The sequence below is a fragment of the Pinus tabuliformis genome, chromosome 3_1 (genome assembly GCF_031772625.1).
Source record: "Pinus tabuliformis cultivar Carrire ecotype Pingquan chromosome 3_1, CPIR1, whole genome shotgun sequence".
Taxonomy (NCBI): domain Eukaryota; kingdom Viridiplantae; phylum Streptophyta; class Pinopsida; order Pinales; family Pinaceae; genus Pinus; species Pinus tabuliformis.
In genome coordinates this window covers 186,160,934-186,177,842 of record NC_142301.1, presented here as the reverse complement: position 1 = coordinate 186,177,842, position 16,909 = coordinate 186,160,934, and the positions used below count along the sequence as shown (strand labels likewise).

The 16,909-nt window shown below is 41.8% G+C and overlaps 1 protein-coding gene across 1 annotated transcript; it reads right to left on the bottom strand.

Annotated features, from left to right (window-relative positions):
• Window positions 1-13,405: 13,405 nt before the first annotated feature.
• LOC149186423 (putative receptor protein kinase ZmPK1) lies at window positions 13,406-16,284 on the bottom strand. Its single transcript, XM_089412611.1, has one exon. It carries the CDS (start codon window positions 16,088-16,090, stop codon window positions 13,562-13,564), a length of 2,529 nt encoding a protein of 842 aa, XP_089268737.1. The 5' UTR covers window positions 16,091-16,284; the 3' UTR covers window positions 13,406-13,561.
• Between the last annotated feature and the right edge of the window lie 625 nt (window positions 16,285-16,909).

The following is a 16,909-nucleotide window of genomic DNA, read 5'->3' as shown; positions in this document are numbered from 1 at the left end:
GAATCCTTTTTCCAACTCATCTGATAACATGCACATCATGTCTTGAGTGCGTCTTGACCAATGACATATTGATGCATAGTTTCTACAGTAATCATCAAGTCTGCGTTGGTGGCTATGCACATCAACTCGTCAAAGTACATGTTCAACTCTAATCGGACTTGATTCTTTGTCTATGCCTTGGTGAGTGTCCCAATAGATGGGATCGCATGCATGTGCACAACAACATCCATGCTTCTGAACACCCATGCATGGGAAGCCTGCAAACTAGTGATGAGTTGTGGGAGTTCCTCATAGTTATGGATTTGACTCTAGATGTGTGCCTTCAACTCAACCACCATGGGCTTCATCATCTTGGAAAAGTGTAATGGGGCTCCTTTTTATCTCATTGTCCATGTTTTCATGCGATCGACAACAATATGCAGGTTTGACAAGATACTTGCTCTCTTGACACGGCGTTGCTGCCAACCATTGAGATGGAGAACTGCATTATGCATGGTACCAAATCTAGAATATAACATCCGCATGACTGTCTCCAGGGACGATACTTAATCTAGTATCACCTTCTTCAACTCTGCTCTGGAGGAAACTGTAACTTATTCTCCTCCTTGCTTGTCCATTTGTAACTCCTTAGCCATTCTCTCGTTCTCTGTTATCAAGAAGCGAACACTCGAGCTGGTGGCTTCGGCATATGCTCTGGTAGCATCGGCCAATTCTGTTGGATGCTTGCGCACATCATATACAGTCACTCATTCCTCAAACTTCGCAGGAGATGTGTGGACATTCGGAGTAGACACTCTACGCAATTGCACAACTTTGTGTTGTGACTCATTGAATGATATGTTGTGCATATCTTCTTCTGGATTGTCTCCAAGGATTCTTAGTATCTCCTTGGTCGCTCAGGACTTGCTCTGCTTCTGGATTGGTGAAGTCGGTGGGTCAACCTCTTGGTGGTAAGGCATGAGGTCGATGTATTGTTCTAATTCTGGCTACTCCATCTCCATATCCATCTGCTCAAGTATTCGTTCAATCTCTTGAGCGATGTCCTGTTCCTGCTTCTGCTCACCATGTCTTCTTTGTGTCAGCTGCTCGGATGAGTCTACTACCTGTATGGAAGCAGTTTCATCATGTGTATCTTGTGTCCCCTATTGCGTCTGTCCCTATTGCGCATCCTTCTCTTGTCTATGTAGCTCCTATTATTTTCGGAGTGTTTTCTTAAACTCTTGGAACTCCTTCAATGTTTCCTCCATCCTCTATTTATCTCTCTGCCTTTACATGTTCCTCTTGTCGCCATGTCACCTATATCTCTAAAGCTGCTTTCTCCAAAAGTGGTTTTGCTCTAAACTTGCAGCTTTTTTCTGTCTCTGTGTTGTCAACAATATTTCTCTTGCCTTTGTCATACAAAGGTATGTTACCCTTTGCTGCTGGTGTTCTCCTAGATGCTGCTTCGTTAACCATTCCACAGTGATTCCAACTAGTTCATTGGGCCTGGAGAAGCTGTGACAATATCTCCATGGGTCTTCCTCAGCCCAATGACATGCCCCATGGATCCAAGGGAATTTCACTCTTGCACGGTGATCCTTTACAAAGCAATGCATGTCATACGAATTGAAGCTTCTGGTGTTGAAAGTAAATCTTTTGAACTCTTTTGTCTCAACATCTGCATGCTTGAGATTATGTACCTCATACAACCTGATCCACAATGGAAGATTGGGCCAAGGTGCCTTCTTCTTTCGATGTAATCTAACTGACAGTCCTATTGAGATGTTGTACGACACTTCTTGCATGATGAGCTTGTCCATGGGAAACTTTGGTAAAACATGCAGAGGCTTCTCTGTGTTGTACATCCATATGAATGTGCCAAAAGGTGAGGCATACCAATCCACTATGTCGATCAGTGCCTCCATTGTTGCCTTCGACATCCAAGGTGGATCCTGCTCAAATATCATCTTGTACACCGGGGTGACAAAATGTCTGACAATTATGTGATGACTCCACGGAAGCTGCATTTGGAAAACAATTTGCAATAAGTGTTTACAGAGGTTTCCGCTGATGTCCATGCCCACTTCAAGCCTGGGAACTTTTGATGGGAACATATTGCATCCAAGATGTATGCGGATATGTATATTTCTACTTGCTGACCTTTGGGTGGCTTCCAAGCTCCTGCTACGTGTTCTTTCATCCTATGAGCCAACATGTCGAATCAGTGGTATGCTTTGCCTTCACTGGTCATTTGGTCCAACACGATCACCCAAATTTGCGGGAAGGTCACCATGCTCTCTTAATCACACAAGTGGCATGAAAAGATGACTAAGTAGTGATATGCCTTCCGCAGTATCTTTGTCTTGTAAATTTGGTTGGGTGTCATCCTGAACTTGGCTGACTCCTTCACCCAACGCTTCAAGATATCCCTAGAGTTTGCACTGCTGCTGGATATGTTGAAGGGTGTCTCCATTATGATCATTGGATTTAGCAAGTGGTACATCTGTTGATAGTCATGTGCCCTGAATGTAGCAATCTCTGTCCTGCTGACACTATTTAACACCATCGTCTCGGCATCAATGTGCGAGATGATCCAATGTATCATTTTCGCGCATGGAAATGCAGGATACCTGCATGCAATCTAGTACACGACAGACTTGTGAATGTTCACATAGACCTTGCAATCTTCCAAATCTTCCCCAAATGTGCCTGAGAACGCATCATTGATATCGTGCCATTTCATCTTGATTTATTTGTCTACGATCAACTTGGTGTCTTCGTAAATCGGCAAATTCATAGACACTTCCTCAACTGCTTCTCCAGTTGCACTTATGTTGGTGTCCTTTGACCCTACTCTCTTGGAGGCCATTGAAACTGAATTGTTGAGAGACAAACGAACAACTACTATACTTGGAGACATGGTGACATGCATGGAAAGAAATCAGTCAGTTGAAAACAAAACAAACTTGAGGACTAATATGCAACATATTTGGGAGACTGATGGCCAACATTACGCAATTTTCACTAGGAGAATGGTAGATTGACTGTCGGAACTGCGTTAAAGGCAGTCTGGACTGTCAGGAGGCTAGTTGACTATTGGAATTACGCAATGTGCAATCCAGGTTGAACTGATGGGTGTTGAGATGGTGCAATGCACAATTTCAGTAAGCAAGTGTTATGCTCTTAACCTGCAAAATGATACCCAAATACATAATATGCGAAGAAAAGATACCCAGAACACAGAATAGCAATGATTTTATTATTCAGAGAGTAATGTTCATTTGCCTCTTCGAGGGGGCAACCTCTAATAGAGCAGAACTCGACTACAAAATAAGACACAATGCCCCTCGCAGGGAGTCTCTATCCTTTATATATGACTCATACATGCAATACCACGGGCCAATACCGTGGGTTTTATTAATACCATCTATCTAATACTACGGCCCATTTGCAACTAACTGTGGTCTCGTCATTAATTGCGGGTTAACCACTTACAAATATTAATATGGGCTTTATTGACTCTTTACTATGACGTGATCCCATGACATAAATAAGGGGGTTAGGGTGGGACCCTAACATGCCCTCCCCCTTAAGACTAGCCTTGTCCTCAAGGCTAAAGTTGCGGAAACTGCTGAAGAATAGTTGCTGGTTCCCAAGTTGCATCTTCTGGAGAGGTGTCTTTCCATTTGACGAGGACTTCCTTAATCATGCGGCTGTGCAAGTGCTTGTCTCGTGTGTCTAGAACCTGTTCGGGTTGAAGCCAGATTGACCCTTCTTCGTCCAATTCAGGTAGACTGGTTTGAACTCGGCAATTGTTCCCAATCACTTTCTTGAGGAACGATACATGGAAAACTGGATGGATTTTTTCCGTAGGTGGCAAAGCCAACTTGTAAGCCACTTCTCCAATACGCTGAAGTACTTGGTATGGTCCGTAGAATTTTGGAGAGAGCTTTTGACAACCCTTGTCTTTGAGTGATGTTTGATTATATGGTTGCAGCCTCAAAAAGACCTGATCCCCTTCTTGAAATTGGCGCTCTGAGCGATGCTGGTCGGCCTGTTACTTCATGCGGTTCTGAGCTTGATCAAGATTCTCTCTAAGATGGGCGAGCATGGTTGCGCGGTGTTGTAGGAGTTGATCCACTGCTTGTACTTTGGAGCACCCCTTAAGGTAAGAAGTAGGGGAAGGCGGAAGTTGACCATATACTGCTTCATAGGGAGTGATTTTGGTGGTGGCATGATAGTTGGTGTTATACCACCATTTAGCCAGAGGTAACCACTGTACAAAAAGGTGTTGCTTTTCTGAAGTGAAACACCTAAGGTAGGTTTCTAGACATTTGTTGACGGCTTCGGTTTGACCATCTGTTTGCGGATGATATGAAGTACTGAGTTTGAGTTGAGTGCCTTGTATTCTAAAGAGTTCCTACCAAAAATTACTGGTGAAGATCGGGTCGCGGTCGGACACAATAGAAGTGGGCATGCCATGCAATTTGAAGATCTGATCCATGAAAGATTGAGCAACCAAAGTTGGTGTAAACGGGTGGGGTAGGGCGCAGAAATGAGCATACTTCGACAGTCGGTCCACAACCACCATGATGACTGACTTGTTCCCTGACTTTGGAAGACCTGTAATGAAATCCATAGAAACCTCCGTCCAAATTGATGCCGGAATGGGCAATGGTTGTAATGTGCCTGGTGTGTTGACGGTTTCCCCTTTGTGGCGTTGACAGACATCACATTATGCTACGAAAGTAAGGATGTCCTTTTTCATACCTGTCCAAAAAAATGATCTTCTAGTGCGAGCATACGTCTTCTAAAAGCCCGAATGTCCTGCAATGGGAGATGAGTGCAATTCTACCAAAATGCGACTTTTGAGGGTGGATGTTGGTGATATTACGACTCTGTCCTTGTAGCGAAGAATATCGTTCTGCCACGAGTAGCCCTTGCTGGAATTAGGATCTACCTGCAACTGGGAAATGAGTTGGGAGAGCCCGGGGTGTGAAAACCATTCCCTGCGAGCCTCTTCAATCCAGTCTGGAATGGGGAGGGAAATTCCGAGCAGAGTACTTTCCTCCTCAAATTGGCGAGATAATGCATCTTCTACACTATTGTCTTTCTCTTTCTTGTAAATGATCTCATAATCATATCCCAGCATTTTGGCTAACCATTTATTTTGTTGTGGGGAGGATAGGCGTTGCTCCAAAAAATATTTAAGACTGTGATGATCTGTGCGGATTTGGAAACGTCGCCCCAATAAGTAAGGTCGCCAGGTCTCGACTGCATGTAAGATGGCCATCATTTCCTTCTCGTAGGTAGATTGGCCCAGATTCCTCCCACTGAGTTGTTGGCTTGTGAAGGCCAATGGTCACCCTTCCTGCATTAAGACCGCCCCAATACCTGTACCCGAAGCATCACATTCAATGACAAAGGATTTGGTGAAGTCAAGTAGTGCTAAGACTGGAGTGGAACACATGGCGTTTTTTAGAGCGGTAAATGCCTGTTGTGCTTCCTCGTTCCAGAAGAAGGAATTTTTTCTTTAGGAGTTGAGTGAGGGGCTTCGCTATGCGGCCATAGTTGCGGACAAATTTACGATAATAGCCTGTGAGACCCAAAAATCCTCTCAAGCTCTTCAAGGTCTTAGGTTGAGGCCATTCTTGCATTGCCTGGATCTTTTTGGGGTCCACCTTGACACCTTCACGCCCCACAATGTGGCCCAAATACTCAACTTCTTCCATGCCAAACGAACACTTGGACATCTTGACAAATAATTTATGCTTGCGGAGCAGTTGCAAGAGTAGATCTACATGCTGAAGATGTGCAGCCCAAGTGCCACTATAGATGAGGATGTCATCGAAGAAGACAAGGACAAATTTTCTGAGATATGGTTTGAGAATGTGATTCATAAGGCTCTGAAAAGTAGAGGGGGTATTACAGAGACCAAATGGCATGACCAGGAACTCATAATGGCCTTCATGAGTTCTGAAAGCCGTCTTGGGAATATCGACTTCCTTCATGCGAATTTGGTGGTAGCCTGAGCGAAGATCCAACTTAGTGAAGAATTGAGCCCCATTGAGTTCGTCCAGAATCGTCAACCACCGGGATGGGAAATTTATATTTGACTATCAACTTATTGAGGGCCCTAAAGTCGGGACACATCCGCCACTCCCCATCTTTCTTGAGCACCATGACCACTAGGGATGAATAAGGACTAATGTTGGGACGAATGACACCTGCTTCCAACAGTTCCTTGATGATTTTTTCTATTTCATTCTTTTGGGTGAACGGATATCTGTATGGCCGCACATTTGGGGGTTGGGCCCTTGGAACCAAGGTGATGCTATGATCATGTTCCCCTCGCGAGGGTGGAAGCTCATGAGGCTTGTCAAAGACCATCCGATGGTTATTTAAAATCTGTTGCATCTCAGGATGAATTGGCAGAGACATGGTTTCAACTACCTGGATGGCATTAAATTGAGCTACCACTCCATGATGGCCCTTTTTTAACAATTTTTCCATCCTATGCGAGCTGATGATAGAGGGGGCTCCCGCTTGGAGTCCACGGAGGGTATGTGTGGAGTTGTTCTGCTTAAAACTCATATATAACTCCTGGAAATCCATTGTGATTGGCCCAAGAGTGCGGAGCCATTCAGCGCTGAGGACAATGTCGCAACCCCCCATGTGTATGGCAAACATGTGGGTTTTCAACTGATAATCCCCCATTTGAAGTTTGACATTTTCACAGCGGCCTTCACATTTCATTGTGCCCCCATTCGCAATTTGGACTTGGAAGTTAGAAACTGCTCGTACAAAACAATGCGTTGCTTCTGCGATTTTTTGATGGATGAAATTATGGGTACTTCCACTATCAATCAAGACTACTGCTGGGCGATGTTTAAGAAAACCCCGGATTTTGAGAGTTTGAGGGGAAGAAATCCCTGCCAACGCATGCAGCGAAATAACTAGTTCGTCAGAGACATTCTCCTTTGGGTTGTCTTCTTCTAGCGCCTCATGTTACTCAAGTGGTGGATCTTCCCCTGTTGAGCTGTAGTCAGTGGCATCTATTTGAAAAAAATTGGGCTCCTTGCATTTATGACCTGGGGAGTATTTTTCATCACAGTAGTAACATAGTCCTTGCTTCCTTCTTTCGGTCGTTTCCGCAGGTGACAACTTTTGGACCTTAAGTGTTTGAGTCGTGTTGTGAGCCTGTGGGGGACGACCTTTAGCGGGGAAATTTGGGCGACTGTATTGGGTTGCTAATGCACGTTCCACCTTACGAGACCTTACGAGCTACTTGGCAAGCCTCCGTCCACGTGGGAGGGTGGTGAAGTAGAACTTGAGCTTTGATGGCTTCTCTAAGACCACTGATAAAACATTACGTGTAGAACTCATCTGTGAGACCCCTAGTGCGAAAGGCTAAGGCTTCAAAAGCGGTAATATATTCATCCACTGTACCAGTCTGTCGGAGCTTAGTGAGACGACCCAAAAAATAGTCTTCCTGTTCAAAGCGATCTCGAAGAGCTTTGGTAAATTGGGTCCAAGTCCTAAAAGGTCCATTGCAACGCTGATGCCATTCCCACCATTGCCACCGTTCATTGTCCAAGTACATGCTCCCCAACATAAGCTTAGTCGCATCATCTGGGATATGATTCAATTTGAAATACTGCTCTATTTGTGCTAGCCATGCGGACGGGTGAGAACCGTCAAATTTATGCATATCCAACTTGGGAGGTCGTTGACTGGGTGGTGGATGGGTGTGCCAGACGTGAGGAGAGTGGCTAGACTCACCCTCATTGTATTCATTTCTATTATACTCCTCCTCGTGGGCTTGCTCCTTGCCCTTCGGAAGTAATTGCTGTATCTGGATACTTAGTCCTTGAAACTCACGTTGGAGGGATTGCACGGAGTCTTCCAGTTTGTCCATCCTTTCATTTGCCATCGCTTGAGCTCTAGTCTCTACCATACACCAACCTGATGAAAAATTGGGACCGCCGAAAAAATTTGACTAATAAATTGAATGGTACCACCTTGCTCAGCTCGTCGTCCTGATTCTGATGGGCTAGATCACCAATAAGCACCCCGGAAGATTTTTTTTTTTTGAAAACTCCTAACGGAGTTTTACTCCTTGATCAATACTGTAGTTGCCAAATCCTCAAAATGTCAATGCTGCCAAAATTCCTGCGAAAAGTATACCCCGGTATAGGAACCCTTCACAACATCCGATTTGGTGGGTCTGAGAGATCTGAATGGCAGAACAACTGCTGCGGCGGATCTGATGGATCTGATGTCTGCTGCTTCTGCACCTCTTTGCACCCGTGGATTGGGAATAGATGATGTGTGATCCCCCGATAGAAAAGGAAACTATGGTCGTGAGGAGTGTCAGGTGCTACAGATCGCAATATACATAAGGGTCTGGCAGTAGTACTCGGCCCAATGTTTCAGGGCTCTAACTAAGGAGGATCGACCGTACCCTTAGGCGTACAACCCGACTTCCCTATCGTACGGGCGAGTAATCTCTCCGAGTGCTGTTCTCGGTGTATTGTAGACACAAGACGGCCGACGGTTTATCTATGGTGAGGTTTCAAGGGAGCCTAGGGAGCTTCCGATATACCCAGAGGGTACGTGGAAGACAGTCTGTGCGCGGTTCTGTCTAATGCGCTACTACTCGAAGGGGTACCCACAGGGGTTACAAGGGAGTCCAACAGACGTGACCACCTCTTGTATTTCCTGCGTGCATGCCTCCCCAAATCCGCAAGTTTATGCGCTCAACGACAGATCCCGTGGTTTAAAGACGCCGGAACACGTCTCTAGCCAATTTTTTTTTTTGCTAAGAATTGGAGATCCCATCGGCCCTGGAAAGTGCTCTGATACCGCACGTTATGCTCTTAACCTGCAAAATGATACCCAAATACAGAATATGCGAAGAAAAGATACCCAGAACACAGAATAGCAATGATTTTATTATTCAGAGAGTAATGTTCACTTGCCTCTTCGAGGGGGCAACCTCCAATAGAGCAGAGCTCGACTACAAAATAAGACTCAATGCTCCTCGCAGGGAGTCTCTATCCTTTATATATGACTCATACATGCAATACCACGGGCCAATACCGTGGGTTTTATTAATACCATCTATCTAATACTACGACCCATTTGCAACTAACTGTGGTCCCGTCATTAATTGTGGGTTAACCACTTACAAATATTAATATGGGTTTTATTGACTCTTGACTATGACGTGATCCCATGACATAAATAAGGGGGTTAGGGTGGGACCCTAACAGCAAGGCATGCATGCCCAGGGACTGCATTGCACAATTTTATGGGCTAATGGAGCACTGCCTCTCAGAATTGCGCAAAGTAAGCCTATATGATAGTTTCTGTCTAGTTTTGCGCCTTTTCTAGGAGGAAGGCAGAGCCTTCCCTCTTAGAAATGTGCAATGTTGTCCGAGCAAGGCAAGGCTCGGGTCGAGGTTGCCCAAACCCGCCAACAGGTGACTAAAAACATATGAAGATCTCAATGCATGGTGAAACTGAGTGTAAGAAAGAGTGAATTATCATGCATGCAAACAATGGTTGCAAGATTCCAAAAATGGGAAAACATGCATGTGTGTGAAACGGGTCACCGAATGAGCGACCGTCGGTGAAGAAACAGTTTCATGCATGCGACAGCAGTGAGATGCAAATGAAAATTGAAGTGATGCTTGCACAGGCTAACATACATGCAAACAACAACAAGCGTTCACATAAATCAAGCACACAACACTTACACAAGCCAAAACACAAAAAGCAACATAAATGCTGCAAAAGACGTGTAAAGCGACTTACCCGGAAATAGTTGAGCTGGATGTGCCGAAGTCTCCTAGATGTGTTGTAGGATGTCACAGTTCCAAGATCGATGTGAAGAATGAGCTTTGAAGTGTCGAATAAATAAGTTTGAGGCTTATGACGTGCATGCCACAAATCTAGGAAAAAACAACATTTGGAGGGAAGTTTCTAAAACAATCTTTGCAAGTAACCTCTAGCTGCTAAAAATAGATCCATAAAATTTAGAGATTCTTTTTGCATGTTGATTTTTGCTATTTCAGGAAAATCAACCCATGCATGAAAATCAAGTTTATCGGATCCCTGGGGGAACTGATAAACCTGAAAGCACATGCAACAACCTGCAAGACTGGGAGAAATTTCTTAGCTAAGTTGGGCTGGTGTCCTTGAGGGATTGTGCAATTTCTCGGGTCAGCAAGTGATTGCTGCCCAGAAATTGCGCAATTTCTAGGCTGAGCAACGGTGCTGGACCAGATTGCACAGTTTTCTCTGGGAAGGTTCTCTGATAGTTCTGCACAATTTTGGAGCCTAGCAAGCTGCCCAACAAATTTATTTAATTTCTGGAGGGAAGGTTGGTTCCCCTCTAGAATTGCACAATTTTTTGAGGGAGCTGCTCAACAAACAAATAGCTTAAGTCTGGAATGGCACCCTGTGAAGGGAGTGAAGCAAACTAACATGCACTGGCTGACAAGCCACTGAAAAACAAATGAAGCCTATGTACTTGACAGTGCAAGACATGCTGCTAAGGATGGTTAGTAGGGAAGCTCCAAACGAAGCAAAGACAAAATTTTGGAGGGTGGTTGTAGCTGCTACAACATATACCTACCAATTCATCAAAAGGGAGATTTTTCCATTGCTACAAGACCTATAATGAACATCTAGTATTCCTCTAACACTACATTTAAAGTGATTGTTACAAGATCATTTCTAGATACTGATTCCCCTATGTCCCCTAGCTTATTTTTCAAATCCCTAATTCTTGAAATAAAATTACTAATAGCTTTATTTTCTTCCATATTAATGTAAATAAGATTTTTTTTTCAAAGAGAGGACACAATTTGTATTTTTAGACTCATACAAACCCTTAAGTGTATCCCATGTTTCATTAGAGGTCTTGCATATGATATTATCATTTACAGACATCTTTAACACTAACTTTGTCTTATTCTCATGTTTCTCCCAATCTTGAATTGATGTTGTTGTTGCACCTGTTTCCACATTTGGCTTCGCTTCATCTCCACTTGCTATGGACCATAGCCTTCTATTAAAATTTGCAACTTAAATTTCCAATTTACATAATAAAACCATCCAATTTATTAATCTCATTTAAATAAATTTATGCTAGAGAATTAGCAATTTTGAAAGGAAATTATCTAGCTTTATACTCAACGCACTCAAGAAATGCTTTATACTCAACTCAATCCATGAAAATATTCAGTGAAAAATTTCCACCCCCACTTCTGTGCAAAGAATTATTATATAAAAAATAACAAATGTCCGAGACCTACACCGGTACACCGCCCTCACAGGTTGGCTGGAAAAAAAAATTAGCACAACTTCATTTCTTTATTCACCAAATGACTGCTTCAACGGTCTCAAACACATGAACAAAACACAAAAAATGTGCTTTGAGACTCTACACACCCCTGAACATCAGCCATCCACTTGCAAATTTCTCCCGGACAACAGCTGTCCAATGATTTCAATCGCTGAAAAAAAAAGGGGAAAAAAAAAAGGCAAAAACATCGCACATTGCTTCACTCACCACAGCGCTTATCGAGGCAAAGAGAGTTGGCAAATTCAAGTGTGAAAGTCAATGTTCATACTGAAAAGAAATTATAGGGGGAGAGGAGAGGAGTCTCCCTCAACAAATAAGTTGCGGAGATCAAATCTTCAGTAATGGTGAACAAATTGTAACTGGACAGAAGTTTAAAACACAAAGGCACATTTATTTATTTATTTAAATAAATAAATTCTATATTACAATGTACCATACTGATTTTATATTATCATGTATTCTGTGTGTAGAATTAAATCATTAAATATGTTTAAATATTTTTTAAAATATAAATTAACAATTAATTAAATTAAACCAAATTTTAATTTATAATAATTTATAACATTTTCTTATTGTCTAGAGTACATAATTTTAAGTCTTATTTTATTCTTGATAAAAAAAAATAGCCCTTTTAATAAAAGTCATAAAAAATTTCCTATCATGATAATATTTTTATTTAAATTTAATAAATATATCTCTCATACTTATTTACAAATTATTAATTTATAAATTACATATAACATATATATTCATTCTTTTTACAAACATTCATTATATGAATTTAATATTTCTATTTAAATTTAATAAATATATTTCTCAATATTTTTTTATAAATTATTAATTTAAATTATAATACTTGACAAATTATTAATTTATAAATTATAAATAACACGTATATTGGTACTCGGATTTACAAATACATATAGAGCTTTTGGTATACATCTTAATCCCAACTTATTCTATAATTTTTGATATACATCTTAAACCGCCAACATATTCTAAATTTTTGATATACATCTTAAACCGCCTAACATATTCTAAAACTTTTGGTTACTATATATATTACTACGAATCTCAACAGAATTTCAAATCAACGTATTATTCCACGAACCGAATCGAATGACCGATTTTATTTTTTCCGGCCAGTACCCTCGAATTTGGTAACTATAATTCCACCTGGAGAATGCCAGAACTCACACAACACGTATATATTCCCTTCATTCAAACATGTTATATACAGAAATAAAAAGTTGTTGAGAGGTTTAAACAACTCTCTAAGAAATATGATATAAATCTTAAATAAGATACCATAATTTTAACACACTATACACTATAACAAAAGCTTAATAATAAGCTAGTTTAAAAATTATTAAATTTCTCCATTAACTCTAAATCATGATCTTAGATCAAAAACCTATTACTCATTTTATATAACACTTATTTCTCTAACAAATTTTTTAATTAAAAAACAAAACGCTAATAATTAGTAATAGTTAACAAATTTAATTAAATCATCATACTATCCACTAGTACACTATTAGTGACAATTAAATCAAAAATAAAAATTCCTCCTCCTGAAATAAACATGCATAATTAGATAATTTTTAATCATATATTTCCTCCCATTTTTAGTAGACTTCCACCAAAAACGAGGTTTGTTCACTGATCTTCCACGGTAAAAAGGCCTTCCTCTTTAATCTAATCGCTAATGAAAGCAATCTCCTCCTCCCGTTAGTCACCTTTATTTTTGCACATACAATTTTTTGATTGAAGAAAATCTCTCAACAACAAACTCCCAATGCTGAAAACAAGTCCTGTACATTAAGAAAAATTACAAATAATACATATAAGAATTATAATTTCTAACTTGCAAAACATTCCTAACCAACTATTTCTTATTAAAACAATGATGACGGAACTACATATGGTTTCTTTCTGTAACAACCATTTAGAGACAAGAAAATGAAGAAACGCTATATATGAGCATAGCCCTGGGCTTCTGAAATTTGCACTATGCGTTAGAACTTCTTCACGTTACTGTCATTTTGTGGACATTATTGTGTATTAGAACATGTTTTTATTACAAGGATAAAATGATGAAAAGGGCATACGTACCTATACGTGAAAAGGTTATTTATTACATTACTACGACCATTATAGAAATATGCATGCACGTGTCTGAAAAGGAATTCTCCGCTGCCCAGGTCTTTAACTCTCCACTGGTTTAGACGAGGAAGAAGATTGACTCTCTGCTGCATATACAGAGGAAGAGAAAATTCGAAATGAAGTGGTGGAGTCCTTAGACAACATGGATTCTACTGGTGTAAAGTAGTCGGGTTGAGAAAGCATTTCGACGGCCTGGCTCATGGATGGTCTCGCATCCTTTTCTTGCTTCACGCACAGCAGTGCTGTTTTCAGGACTCTCTTCACCTCTTCCGGATTAAAATTTCCATGCAACTTGGGATCCACTGCTTCCTCAATGCCTCTCCCTTTCCTCATCATTGCAGACACCCACTGCACCAAATGTTCATAATTTTGGACTGTTGAACCGGATAACGAGCTTCGTCCAGTCACTATCTCTAACAAAACAATCCCGAAGCTATAAACATCCACCTTGGCCGTGATTGGCAGATTCAGTACCCATTCTGGTGCTAAGTAGCCCCGCGTGCCTCTAATCGTGGAAAAGGAGAATGCTTGATCTCTGTCTACCAGCTTTGCCAACCCAAAGTCAGAAACCTTTGGACAAAATTTCATATCCAGAAGTATGTTCTGCGGCTTGATGTCACAGTGCAGAATCCATTCCAAACATTCTTCATGGAGATAGGCTAACCCCTTCCCCGTGCCCACTGCAATCTCAAATCTTTCTTTCCAACCCAAAACTCTATCATCGTTTTCTGTAAACAGATACTTGTCCAGGGACCCGTTTTCAACGTACTCATAAACGAGCAACCTATGGTTTCTTTCTGCACAGAAGCCCAACAGGCGAACTAAATTCATGTGGTGGACTCTCCCTATCATACTCACTTCTGCCCAGAACTGATCATGACCTTGCAATACTCCTTCCAGTTGCTTCACCGCTACCACCTCACCATCAGGCATTACGCCTTTGTACACCGTCCCAAACCCTCCTTCCCCCAGTTTTATCCTGAAGTTATCCGTTGCTTTCTTCAATTCTGCAAAGCTGAACTTCTTGAACCCGCCGGGGATAGCCGAGTAACCAAGAAGATCGTCACCAGGATCTCTATATGCTATAAACATGTACCGCCATCCAAATATCACGCAAACAAATTCTGCGACACCAAACGCAATTGCAAATCCTAGCGGATATTTGACATTGGTGCTTCTTGTCTTATGCTTCTTGTATTGGCCTGTCCCAGAGACAATCGGTCTCACAGCCGAACAGTTTAATGGCAAAGACTGAAACAGCACACTAGTAGAATTATAAACAGAAGAATCATCGCTGGAAACTTTGATATACATGTGGTTTTGCTGACCAGGAGATCGATATCCACTGATAAGTAAAGCCTTAGGATAACAAGTTCCGTTGCCTTCCATTTGGTAGGCAAAGCCTTCACATTGGCTGGTATTCATGCACCAACTTTTACAGCTTTCAAACGTGATCCCAGTTTGATAGTTTAGATCATAGCCATAATAATCTGTATGTGGAAGATAAATAAGCTTTGCACTGGACGCACTCAGTGGTTTATTGCGCTCGCAACCTTGGAACCAATCGGTGGAATCTTTCCTGTGAAAACCAGGTGGGCAGGTACAGCTGGGCATCGGAGTATATATGCAAAGACCGTAGATTCCACAGAAGCCATGAACAGAACATTGATTAGGAAAAGCCATCCATATAATATTCCATATACCTGTCTCTTCCACCAAGCTGTATAGTCTGAGGTTTCCATCAAAATCCAAAGTTAATCTTCTCTTGGGGCCTTCGCCGTAATCTGACGCTTTAAAGGTAAATCCGTCGCTTGACTGGAAACTACCGAAGCTGTCCAGCACCGCTTGGCGGCTGCTATTATATGTGCTTCTCCCGTTCACAAAGTTTGCCAGACTAGGATCAGGCCAGTAATTGCCCAATATTCCTGACCTCTTGTAAATAATTCGAAGAACACTGTCGCTATCGAAATAGAGACGATAGTAGCCTTGGCTAAACGTGGAAGTCCCCAATCTGGATATTAACTGCACTGCATTATCATTCAGGGTTTGAAATGGAAGAAGAGTATCGGTTGGATACTGGAAGCTTTCCCACACAAATTGATCACCTGAAGAGCTGCGTAACACCAGATTTCCTGTTTCTAGAAGAAGAGCATCCTTTACATTCTTGTTACTGGTGTTGGTACTCCACACAACGCTACCATCTGCATCCCACAGACCGAGGTTTCCATCTTTCTGCAGATAAAGACGGGCATCTCTTCCGTTGACAGGTCGTTCCCTGTTGGCCACCCAGGCCACTGTTCGGTTGGGCGTCCGAGTATACCATATGGCAAAAGCATAAGCGTTGCTACCCACTCCATAAAATCCGGCAGAAAATGTTTCATTTGGTGAAACCAAGCAAGTTGTGTACTGGTGAGAAGAGAGTGAAGAACGCAGGCTCAGCCGATCTCTTTTAGTGATGCACCGATTGTTGGAATTGGGAATTCCAGAAACAATCTTGCAAGTGAAGAGAAACAACAAACATGTAAGCTGAGTGGAAATCAAACGCCAGCAGACTCCCTCTGGCCCTTCCATTATGGCCAGGCCAGCTTTGATGTTAATCAAATTCAGCAGTTGGTCTTCTCTCGAATATAATTCAAAACTCGAACCTCTATCTTAACCAGCCCGAACCTCTCTCTTGATCTGCTACAGGCAAAGGAAAAACTGTGTCGCGCGCGTCTCAAACTCTAGAGAAACAAATGAGGGCGACCGTTGTCCTATCTGCTGCAAAATTCTGCAGCTAAAAGCAACAATTTGGAGAATAAAGGTTAAGAAAGTTGTTAAATTTGTAATTTCAAACTGCAGTCGACCATTGCCAGAAACCGTTCAGCCAACCAGCCGGAGAGCTCTCGGGCCAGATTTCCGTCAAAGGGATATTCCGATACTTGAACCCGAGAAATTTTGGTGCAAACACGTGGATGACCTCTGACGTAACGCAACGTAAGGTTCTCGGGAGGTAAAGCTCAGCAGTTGTGTGCCTTCCGATATTCACCTCCGCCGTCCGATGGGGCTCTTCGTTCTCCACCGTCGATCTCCGAAGCTGCAGCCCGTCCGCGTCAAGTCAATTTAATTTTGCGTGGAGTGGAAGACTATGGTTTGACCGCCGTAGTGAAACTTATGGAATTTAATGTTCTTTCGTAGATTTAGGTGGAGGTTTTTAACATCGTTATGGGCATGTCTTTAATGTAGTGATGGGCATACACTTTATATTTTTTATATGTTTTTTTATGTACACGTTGTCATAAATATAGACTATGCGTGGTAGTTTAGAGTAGTTTTTTTTTGGTATGCATGTTATATAAAAAACAGTGTGTCGAGCCCGTGTTTTTTTTTGTAGCTCATGGAAATGAAGAG